Source organism: Chelon labrosus, assembly GCF_963514085.1.
Source record: "Chelon labrosus genome assembly, chromosome: 6".
NCBI classification, from domain to species: domain Eukaryota; kingdom Metazoa; phylum Chordata; class Actinopteri; order Mugiliformes; family Mugilidae; genus Chelon; species Chelon labrosus.
Genome location: NC_140342.1, coordinates 7,077,551 through 7,089,774, shown reverse-complemented (window position 1 = coordinate 7,089,774; position 12,224 = coordinate 7,077,551). Strand labels below are relative to the sequence as shown.

The window sequence follows — 12,224 nt, the reverse complement described above, 5'->3', positions numbered from 1 at the left end:
AAAACAACAACATCACGATCTACTCTGATCTCTGATTTTAAACGTCTGTGGCATCCTCTTTGGTGACCGGAAATTCACAGAAGGGAACTGATCCCAGGTCTGTGAGCAGATGAGGGTGCTGTGTTTGCCAAAGTAATGAGTACAATTTCCGTTCCTCTCTTGGATCCTCCTGCCAGCAGCTGCTCTGTCACATCCAGGCATAAGCTATAAACACAAGGTAAGAACCCTTCTTGTTCCATACAACAGGTCGACTACTCTGTGTTGTAAACTACTTAGGACAAATATCGAAGTGCGAATGGGTCTGTGGTTGACTGTGTGTCGCATGACATGTGCTGAAGGGAAAGTGAAAGTACTTTTTTAAGAGTTTCAAAGAATGTCTGTTTTAACACTTTGAACACTGGGTCAGAGAAGGTTTATTTTTAAACGACAACAACTTTTAAATGATTTATTCTCAGTGACAGCCAAGACGCTCATACGTATTCTCGGCAGGAAGGTTGTAAAAAGAGTGGTACGACCACCTTCACTGTTCTCCGATTCTCAGTATCCAGCTCTCCACATACACACACACACACGCACACACTCAAACACACCATATTTCAACTGTGTTCATTTAACAAGGCCCGGTTACCCCAAGCAACAAGAGGGGCTTATCAGCTGCTCCCTCACTTGCCATACTGTTATCAGCCTGGCCTAGTTCACACACACCCACACACATGCACACATATACACACTCTCTGCCCCATTCTGTCAAACACACCAGCGCTCTTTCTACCTCGGTCTCTGACTCTCTCGCACGCAAACTGGGGAATGAATGTTATGGGGGGCTTATCAGCGTCCTCGGGGGCCTGGCAGCCACTTCACAGACTCAGATCCCAGTGCCGGGGCCACAGAGACAAACCTATGTGACCAGAGTACTGATGAACAAAGGCTCTATATTCCTAGATACAGCTCTTCATAGAAGCAGCAGGCTGCAGGGCACTCGACACAATGCCAGGCACTGGTGCTATCAATCAAAGAAAAGAAAAATGTCACAAATTCAGGTGCCCTCTCAGGCTGTGACACCAGATCAGCGAACCCTCATTGTCTCGAGCACTCACACTAAATGCAAGTTGTGTTGTTTGGGTTTCGTCTTGCATTCACGCAGTACAAACTAAATAAGCACGGTGCTCTAAAACAAGCATGGTGGCTTGCTCGGCTCTTCATCCAAAGCCTGATTTTCAGGTTAGGAAGTGGAGAGAAGCTGTTGGTTAATGATGTTCAACTTGCGTTTCAACATGGGATAAATTGTCATGCTATTAAATTAAATACAAAATGTAAAAAGTCTGGAAAACATCTGCTTGTGTTCGCACAAAAGCATTTGATTTGAAACAGTTCACAAGAATAAAAGCTGAGAAAATTAGCAAACACATCTTTATTTTAAATGAATTTAAAACAAAGACTCGACTGATTATGAAAACTACTTCTGATGCTGTTATTCAGTCAGACAACTGTCCTTTCCAGCTATTATCTCTCCTAAAAAGCCACACAGAAAGAGCTGCTTTTTTGTTTGTTTCACTGTAAAATCTTCCCTTGCTTTTAGGAGTAAACTATCTTCCATTTCCCTCATGTGCCACCTAAATCATTGAGCGCCAAATGACTGCAAAGATCAGAGGAAGTCGAAAAATGAGGGGACCGCTGCTGGCGGAGATGCTGGCAGTGGTTTGGCACATTAACTCAGGAAGCGGTGCCTCCTTAACTGAGCTGTGCTTCCTCTGTGATAACTGACCCAAACATGTTGTGCCTCTGTCTCACGCACGCACGGACACACACTCACATTCTCCTCGTTTTGGCAGCTAGAGTACTTGAAAAACAGAATTGTGACTCTAGCTAGGGCTTTTTAATAACATTTTTTAAATAAAATAAAATAAGGATTCATGTGATTAACATGTAGGAGCTCAGTGATTAGAATTAATTCCTTGGAAGGGATTTCTTTAGATCTATTGCACACAAAACCTCAATATACAAAAGGGGCTAATGATAAGTGAGAGGGTGACAACAGTGTTTACAACAAGCTTGACACTCATGAGTGGGAGGCAGCTGTACAGCATGAAAGAGACAAAAATCTGTCAAAGAGATGGTTTGAGAATAAGAGAGAGGAGGCCGAGCAATGAGAAGGAAGCTAGCAGTGTTGTGACGACCAGAGGACAAGGAGAGGAAGGGTGGAAAAAAACAAGCGGGCAGCAGAGTGTAAGGGGGAGTCATGGAGAGGGTTCAGTTTTGTGGTTTTGTTCTGGACGTCCCTTCACGGTCATGTTGTGAGGAATGCGCACATAACGGCCCTGAAACCGTGAACGTTGTGCAAAGACATGATGTTTCAAGTTCAACAGCAGCTGTGCCCCCCCCCCCCCCCCCCCCCCCCCCCCCCCCCCCCCCCCCCCCCCCCCCACACACACACACACACTCTAACCCCCCACCCCCACCCACACACAAGGCCCAGGCACACATTGCAGTGCAAACGCTTCCTTCCTGTTGCTGGTTTAGCCCAGTTTAGAAGTAAGATAAGAGCAAAAGAGCGAGATATGTGAAGGAAGGGGAAGCAGAACAAGTCAGAGTGACCACATTAAAATATTTTACTAAAAAACTCTTCACCACCTGATTTTTCTCTGTCTGCAGGTGCGATCACACTGTTTGCTTTGCCTCTAACGGCTCTCCCCCCCCCCCCCCCGCTCACGCGCATGTTCTCTCTGTTCTTCTCTTACAGGTTCGGTGAGACCACAGGACAGTTTGACAGCCCCCACTTCCTCATCGAGAGTCGAAGCCGAGTGAGAGAACATGAGCTTCCTGTGACGCCTCCGTGTGTCTGGTCAATAAGTATACTCACATCACTCTTCTGCTGCCGAGCTGCATGGAAACACAGCAGCTTGGTCGTATCCAGGGGAAGCTCTCTGTTAGAGCTACGCTGACGGTCATCTGCTGTTCATCAAGAGATTTCCTCCGGGAGCCGGAGCAGCGTGGATTCAGCAACAACACATTAGAACTGTTCAAAAAAAAAAAAAAAAAGCTGTGATGCTGTTTTCATGCAGTTAGATTTGTGTGATTAAAGGATATTCCACCATGCTGCAGCAGTCAGAGCTCATCTTTGATTTTGCCAGTGACCACTTTAACATGTCACAGGTGAGTCAGTTCTAATCTGATCGATGAACTGCGTTAAACCGAAGCTGTGAAATTTCAGGGGAGCATGATCTCATTTCATTTCGTTTTGTCCGTTTCAGATGGGGGGTCTCTCAGATTACCCTGCAGTGATTGTGGAGCAAGTTCCCCATTCACACCTGCTCTCATACACAGGTCTTGTGTGTGAACAGTCGCAGACAGACGGGGAACACCAGCAGCTGCTCAAAGGTCAGCACACACACAATCTCATTCTTCTATCTTTCCATTGACATACTGCATTCCCTAGCCTCTTAACCATACCTTAATTACATCACTAACCCTTAAACCAAGTCTCAACAGGTTTTAACCCTCAAAAAAAAAAAACGTGGGGCCCAGACAGATGACCAGACAAGGGGAACATGGCCCCACACTGTTAGTATTTTGCAAGACGTTCTGGCCCCCACAACACAAATGAGATGTGAATGTGAAGGTGTGCCTGTCGTTTGCTGCTCCATACTAATGGTTACATTTGTTCAGCAAAGTATTTTTTGAATTTAAAGTCGCAACAGGTCTCAGAGAAAGGGTTGCACTGCACATGCGCAGTCGCAGCCCTCGCACATGGACCACCCTCCGCAAAAAAAAAAAATCCAGGAAGTGAAACAAAACATTCCTGGGAAAGACGCTTAATGAATCATATTAGGATGTAGACGTGGTCACACCGGCCTACTGCACACATGCTATAGCATGTTCCTCACCGGGGTTGGGAAGTAAAAGTAAGTTATGTCGGCGTATCGGGTTGTGTTTCCGTCCGTGTTCAGGTTAGTGGGAGCAGCTGAAGTTTGAGCACGGCAAGGCTCTGTTAACTTAAGCTAACGGTGGAGGCAGCACGAGCAGACAGTTTTTGACAATTAACCTAATAAAACGCTGCCGTCTTTTGGGGTTAACAGCCTGCATTGTGTGTGTCTTTAAACGCGGACTGTTCCGACAGGCCGTGGGCTGGTTCCCTCGGCGGCAGATAGTGTTTGAGTCCACGACAAACAGCTGCTCCTAGCTAGCAGATGTTTTCTAGCTCGGTGCTCACCTCACACAAATAGATGCGCGGTAAACAATAGACTCTCCCCGGTAACATTTAACCTCGGCATGTATGCTGTAGGATTAGATGAACTACTAGCATCACGTAGCTGCTCAAAGTCTTTGTGTGGAGGTTGAAACACCAGCCTGGTGGATGTTATTTGTGTAACTTTGCACTGTTGTGAAATTTAGTGGGTGGGACCAAATAATAATAATACAAATAAAAAAATAAAAAGCTAGTTAACCTTAGCCTGAAATAACACTAATAACTAATCTGTTACTGAGCTGTGAGGAGAACCTGTTGTACCTGGAGCTGTCACATATATTAATTGCCATAATAAACTAACTGAAACAACAGCTAGAACTGGCTTCTTTCCAAGAGCGATGGATTCACTCCAAAAAAAAAAATCATAAAACACACTCACATACCTGATGGACAAGTGTAATACACTGCAAGTAGAATATATAGCCGCACTGCTCAGTGATGACTATCGATTTATGTTGTGTTTTTATTTATTGTCTGTATGGCATTTTAAATTATTACAGGGAGATTGCCCATCTATCCATCTCTGTCTGTCTGTCTGTCGGTCTGTGGCTGTCTGTCTACCTCAGCCTATCTATGTGTCTATCTTTCTGTATTTGCCTGTCTATCTCTGCGTGTCGGTCTGTCTGTCTTTCTGTCAGCCGCGACATCAACTCTTTTTGCAGTTGTTTTTGAGAACTATTTATAAAGAAAGAAGTGAAGTTCAAATGAAGGCCTGACAGTTATGCATAAATTGCAACATGAATGCAAACCGCTGATAAAATCTCCCAGTGTCTTAACACGGATAGATGACGGAGTCTTGTATGAGTTCGTATGCATAAATGGCAGCCTGCCAGCGTGGTTTCTGTAATGAATCACTATTGAGCAATTTTAGCATTACAGAAGAGGCACTAGATGTTCCAGCTTTAATAGTCAGGTTATCTAAAGTGGTATGGACTTGCTTTGGAAAAACATTTGCTGTTGAAGTTTTTTTTTTAAATGTAATTGAGCCCCATTAATGAAATTCCACCGTTGTATTAGATGAGAGTCGCAATCTCAGAGGAGCACATTTAAAAACCTGTTTGCATTACTAGATTGCTCTAGAGGTAGGAGGGTGTTTTAGTAATTTAAGGCATCTACCCTCCACTGCCTTCTGAAAGTGTTGTTGTATACAACTCCCTTCTTCTTAGTGGAGCCATGTGACAGTGGAGAGGAAGAGACCATGGAGACACTTGTTCCCGCTGACTCGCTTCTCAACATGGACTGCGCTGACACACTCTCCCTGGAACAACACTACTGTAAGCCCAGACCCACCACACGCATCCGCACGTAACAGAGTGAAGATGCTCCAGTACACCTCAAACTTTTTACTTTTTGATGTAGGAGATGTTTGACTGCGGGATGTTATTTTTAGACGCAGCGGTCACAGCGCTGTTCTCTTTCATTAAATCTGTTTATGCCCTCCTGCAGCCCAGACCTTCTTGCCATCGCTGGGTGATGTCATCACTACTCCTGTTACCCAGGTGACCGTGTCAGCAGGGGGGGTTGTGGGAGCTGTGGACCAGCCACAGTGGCACTCGATGCACACAAATAAACCTGCGGCACAGCTGCAGTCCAGAAAGAGAGGTCAGTAACTTTGTGGTTTATCAGCTCATTTGAGGCGAATCGGTTACTTTTAGGGCGCTGACACACCTATAATTTGTTCTGATTCAGGAAGTAATATGATACATGTTGCAATGTTCCATTTAACCTTAATTCGGTTTGTGTTCACAAGGCAATCACGACAAAGCAATTGAGACAAAGTTCAGACATGCCCTCAGCACTACACGCTTGAAAACTGTTTTAGTGATTGGTCGTAATTTTGCAAAAAAAAATAAATAATGGATTTAGGAAATTAATCGAAATGAAAATGGAGCATTAGCAGCATGTGGGCATTGACCTTTACAGCTGCTCAAGTGTCAGTGTTCTGTATGTGAGCAATATGTTCAGTTTGGCCGAGGATCTAGGCTATGTGTAGAAAACAATGTTTTAATGTACAGTGGCTTGCAAAAGTATTCATACCCCTTGAACTTTTCCACATTTTGTCATGTTACGACCACAAACATAAATCTGTTTTATTGGAATTTTATGTGAAAGACCAAATAAAAAACAAATAAAAAGACTGAAAAGTGCGGTGTGCAAAAGTAGTCAGCCCCCTTTTCTCTGAGTGCAACCAATTGCCTTCAGAAGTTGCCTGATGATTGCCGAATGATCAAATGTTGACTTAATGACTAAATATTGTCCATCTGTGTGTAATCTAATCTCAGTACAAATACAGCTGTTTTGTGACGGCCTCTGAGATTTGTTAAGAGAATACTGGGGAACAAACAGCATCATGAATTCCAGGGAACGCACCAGACAGTGGGATAAAGTTGTGGAGGGTTAGGCTATAAAAAGATTTCCCAAGCTTTGGACATCTCACGGAGCACTCTTCAATCCATCATCCGGAAATGGAAAGAGTATGGCACAACTGCAGACCTACTAAGACACAGCCGTCCACCTAACCTTGCTGAACAAGGAGAGCATTGATCAGAGATGCAGCCAAGAGGCCCATGGTGACTCTGGATAAACTGCAGAAATCCACATTTCAGGTGGGGGAATCTGTCCACAGGACAACTATTGGACAACTATGCACAAATCTGTCCTTTGTGGAAGAGTGGCAAGAAGAAAGCCATTGTTAAAAGAAAACCATAAGAAGTCCCATTTGCACTTTGCCAGAGGCAATGTGGGGGACATGGCGAACATGTGGAAGAAGGTGCTCTGATCAGATGAGACTAAAATTAAACTTTTTGGCCTAAATGCAAAACGCTATGTGTGGTGGAAAACTAACACTGCACTCTGAACACACCATCCCCACTGTCTAACATGGTGGTGGCAGCATCATGCTCTGGGCGTGCTTCTCTTCAGCAGGGACAGGGAAGATGGTCAAGGTTGATGGGATGATGGATGGAGCCAAATACAAGGCAGTCTTGGAAGAAAACCTGTTGGAGTCTGCAAAAGACTTGAGAGTGGGGCGAAGGGTTCACCTTCCAGCAGGACAGTGACCCTAAACATAAAGCCATGGCTACAATGGAATGGTTTAAAACAAAACATATTCATGTGTTAGAATGGCCCAGTCAAAGTCCAGACTTAAATCCAATCAAGAATCTGTGGCAAGATCTGAAAACTGCCTTTCACGAATGTTCTCCATCTAATCTGACTGAGCTTGAGCTGTTTTGCAAAGAAGAATGGGCAAGAATGGCAAAAATAAAATATATTTATGTTTGTGTTCGTGACGTAACAAAATGTGGAAAAGTTCAAAGATTATTTTTTACAAGCCACTGTATTTGCTGAGAAGGTGCACTGCTGCTGCCGGACACCTCAGATGGAGAAGGCGTACTCTGAAGATATACAACAACCTATTCACCCTTCAGTTTCTCTACCAAAGATGTATGAAGTAAACCGCTTGGTTACAGAGAATATTCTAAATAAATGTCATATCAGTCTGGGCGTAATGTGTCTAATCACTGCAAACAAACCAATCCAGGGAGCAGCTGAAGCCAGGCTGAGACCATCGTCTCTAACCGGTCTCAACCTGGCTGATTCAGAACAATTGCTGAGCGGAAAACACTCCCAGTTTCACAACCTAGGTGTGAAAGCACCCTCAAGTTACCTAGACAATCTATAAATGACTCATGTTTTTGTCTGTGCAGGTAGAAAAGCTCGACATCGGAGGGCAGAGTCTCCCACACCAGACATTACAGTTAAGAAGGACAAATACAACAAAGGTATTGTAACACATAACAGATTTAGTTTTTAAGAACCCATACACCACATGCTACACTGTGCCTGCAGAGACGTCACAGTTTGATGGGCTGCTTCACTTTTCAACTTATTGGGTGTGACGTTTGGTGGCGGTCAAGACAACATTAAGGAAGTTAAAGAAAGCGGTTGCACAACAAACTTTACACGGCTGTGTCGTTCGGTTTCTACACAGTGGCGCGTCAAAATAACAAGTTATGTAATTGTAACTGCAGTTCTATGAATCTGTGTGTGCATTACCAAGTATAACAAACTAAAATAAAGCAAGCAGAGTTACTGTGAGAAATATGAAGCATGACTTGACCTTGTGTTTTATCACTGGGTGAAATCTGTCCCTCCGCTATAATTCAAGGCCTGCGGCAGTACTTCTGTTGATCATTTGTGTCAGCTATAAATCCAGCTTCACTCTTTCTGCACAATTCATTACATTTCCTGTGTTTGTTCTTCAGGAGGAAACACACTTTACCTGTGGCAGTTCTTGATGGAGTTGCTGCAAGACAGACAAGTCTGTCCCCGCTACATCAAATGGACCAATCCCCACGCAGGAATCTTCAAGCTGGTCAATTCAAAAGCCGTGGCCAGACTCTGGGGCAAACACAAAAACAAACCAGATATGAACTATGAGACCATGGGCAGAGCACTCAGGTACACCACAACTGCTTACTCTGTACTTTGGCTAAAGCAAATCCTTCTTTATAGTGATATTAGAAATCAAGAATGCTATATACTGTGTATTAAAAATACATAAATCACAGTGAGTAAATGTTGCAAACTGCACAGTAAAAACTATACACTTTAGATTTTATCAGTAGTAGTAGTAGTAGTAACACGCTGCATAATGAAATCCAAATGACATGTTACCAGACTATTATTGTGATAAAATTTAGTCTGTCTAGGTCGGGCCAATTACCAATGAGGCGAGAGTAACAAAAAATCAAGCATCTGTGGGCACAAGCCTGATCCACAGAGGTCCCTCCCCTCAACCCATAGGACCCAAAGGCCCCCACTAACAACATTCTGTTGCCAGACACCACAGGACACCCTCAGAAGGACCATGTCTGTTCTCTGACTGACGAGACACAACTGTTTAGACCGCAAAAGGGCACAAACAATTGCGACCCAATATGATGCTTAGTTTGTGTTTGCTAATGCAGAACCTTTTTATCCATGCAGGTACTACTACCAGAGAGGCATACTGAATAAGGTTGAAGGCCAGCGCCTTGTCTACCAGTTCACTGCTCTCCCCAAAGATATGATTTATATCACAGATGGAGATGGCACCAAAGAGGAAGAAGATGATGATCACGACGACGACAACAGCGGCAATGAGGGAGGCGTGAGTGATGACTCTGACAGTACAATATCTTCCACTGACCAATCGGTGGAGGAGGAAGATTGTCACCCACCACAAAAGAAAATGTCATCTGTTTCTGTGCGAGCTCCAGCTGCTCAGCGGATAAAGTCAGCTCCCAGACCCGCAGCTCAGCGGGACACCGTCCTGCGACCTGCCAGCTCCAGTTTGATCCAGGAGCAGCATTTGCCCATTGTGTCCGCTGAGATGCTGCGGACCCTCCAGAACCTGCAGAAGGTCCAGTCTCTTCAACCCGCCGGTCACGCTTCAGTCTTCAAAACGGCTCAGCTGCTGGGAAGCCTTTGTGACCGACAGGCTACTACTGAGGTGGACGTTGACAGTAAAGGTGCACCTGATGGACAGTCACGTCCAGGACAGAAAACTCCACAGCTGGTCCCTCTGACTAGCTCTGACCAGTAGAAAAGACCAACGTGCAATCACCTCCAAACACACAGACGCCCACACACTCCACCGACTCAGGACCACTCACAGTGCTGCACGTTCATATAGCAGTGGCAGCTTACCAGTGCCGATAATCCTTAAGTGTGTAAAAGTGGGAGCTCTCGTCTAGATTTGAAATCTAAACATGATTTATAAGCAAAGGTGATTCCAGATCAGTGCCTCCTCATGACATCTGCATTGGCAGGAACCAAAAGGACACCACAGTTTACCTTCTCAGTACAGGCAGACTATGAAGTCCTTTAAATCCACTTTAAGCCATTCCATGTAGCCCTTAACTACACAAAACACCAAAGACAGTCATGCGCTGGAATCTATAGCCTTTCTGCAACTTCTGCAGATACTTCCTCAGCTTGCACTTCAGCTCTGGTATCACTGCACCATTTATCTAATCAGCACACTGTGCCCTCCTTCTCTGCCTTTACAGTTACTCTTTCACACTTTGTTGTATTGTTTTTTTGTTATTTTTTTGCTATCGCATGCTGAATCATTCCTCTGCCTTGAAATGGCTTTGCACTAATGTTTAACCCTGCTGTGTATTTCTTCTCTAAGTGCCTGAATGTCTCACTCCATCCCTGCTTCCTCTGTTCCAGGTAATCATGAGGTTATTGAGGGAAAACATTCCATGTTATTATTTTTTTAATATTACTGAATTGTGTTTATATTATGAAATGCTGAAAACAAGGGATCACTGTTATTTCTAGAATAGTAGTTCAGCACTGCTCCAGTTTATAGATTGTGTGTCTTTCTTTTCTTGACAATCACCACTGAGACGTCTATGTGGCCTCCTGCCTCCAATGGATTCACAGCGGTATTATTTAAACTTTCTGCAATCACACATTCTGTTAAGCCATTGCACATCTTTAAAGGCATATATGAAACTCTAAAGCCTTGATATCTATATGTGTTGTGTGTCATATACTGGTCTGGGTGTCTGTGAAAGTGCTCAACTCGTGCTTTGTTGCCATTTTCTTCCTCAGGTTCATAAATGTTTTTTGTGCTGCAAAGATTATACTGTATACTCCATATAAGCAGCAGAAATCCAAGCCCTTAATAATGAAGTAATTAGTTCAGTTTTTTTCTTTAGTTGCTCTTGGTATAGCCTCACAAAGCCAGCCTGCAAAGTTCACCTCACTCCAAATAAAACTGTCTTTGTAAGAATAAGGCTGGCTTCTGTCAGGCTGAACCTTGTGAAGAGATGCTTATGCAGTCACTGTGCCTTTTTTCCTGCAGGGAACCCCCTATGCAAAACTGTTTTCACTTTATTACTGAGTAGACCAATCGTTTTCAATCCCCCCTCGTTCTGCTTTATCTGGAGTTTTCTAGATTGTGTTTTACTTACATGCATTTGTAAACATGCACCAGAGGGAGGGGTGGGACCGCTGTCGCTTTTTGTGGTGTGTTTGCTTCCGTGCAGTCCAGACATGTTGAAAAGGTCTTTTGTATGAAATATTAAAAGTGTCACTGTGTCTGTGAAATGAATTGTCACTCTTTTATTATTACATGTAGTTTACTAGCATCAGCTACCAGTTTTGTAGCCTCCAGTTTCCTGTTCTTAGCTGACAGGAGAGGCACTTAGTGTGATCTGCTGCTGCTGCTGTAGCCAATCTTCTTAAAGCTTCAACATGATGTGCATTTAGATGTGCTCTCTTGCATACCTCAGTTGTTACAAGTGGTTATGTGACTTACTGTTGTCTTTCAGTCAGCCGGAACCCGTCTGGCCATTTTCACCCAGAGAACTGCTGCACACTTGACATCTTCTATTTTTCAGATCATTCCCTGGAAACCCTAGAGATGACTGTGTGTAAAAATTCCAGTAGATCAGTAGTTTATGACTCCTTTTTTGGATATGACTCAGATACTCAGACCAACATGTCTGGCGCCAATGACCATGCCATCCATGTTCAAAATCACTAAAAAAAATTCTTCTCTGTTGTGATGCTCTGTATGAACTTAAGGAGATAGTCTTGATCTATGGACAAAATGCACTGAGCTGCTGCCATGTGATCGGCTGATTAGATTGTTGTGTAAATGAGCAGTTAAACAATAATACTCCAACATCAACTTTACATTTCTAAATAAGTGTGCTGGTGGTAATATGTACTTTTTGTATTAAGTATATGGTACAGTAGCTATTACTTAATCAAGTGCTGGTTGCGTATGCATGAACTGCAAATATAGAGGCTACTTGAATACAAAAAGAAACACACCACTTTCGGAAAGACAGACGTTTTACTGAAACGCAGGAACGGAAGCTTACTGTCGAAAGCTGTCGTGTCGTTTGAAATGAGTCCTCCAGGCCGTTAGGTGGCGTGGTGGCATAGTGAGCTGTGCTGACAAGCCCTCTTCGAG

General features: G+C 43.8%; 1 protein-coding gene across 2 annotated transcripts; it reads left to right on the top strand.

Moving 5' to 3' along the window:
- On the top strand, window positions 1–11,343 carry LOC311489318 (ETS-related transcription factor Elf-1-like). 2 transcript variants are annotated; one of them, XM_084546344.1, is made up of 8 exons: window positions 1–217; window positions 2,741–3,153; window positions 3,252–3,378; window positions 5,413–5,520; window positions 5,693–5,848; window positions 7,954–8,028; window positions 8,512–8,707; window positions 9,236–11,343. In XM_084546344.1, the coding sequence occupies exons 2-8, from the start codon at window positions 3,094–3,096 to the stop codon at window positions 9,831–9,833; spliced, it is 1,320 nt and encodes a 439-aa protein (XP_084402470.1). In that variant the 5' UTR covers window positions 1–217; window positions 2,741–3,093; the 3' UTR covers window positions 9,834–11,343. The 2 variants fall into 2 exon arrangements, with proteins under 2 accessions (XP_084402470.1, XP_084402471.1); XM_084546345.1 differs by lacking the exons at window positions 1–217; window positions 2,741–3,153; window positions 3,252–3,378 and adding an exon at window positions 3,665–3,902.
- The last annotated feature ends 881 nt before the right edge of the window (window positions 11,344–12,224 follow it).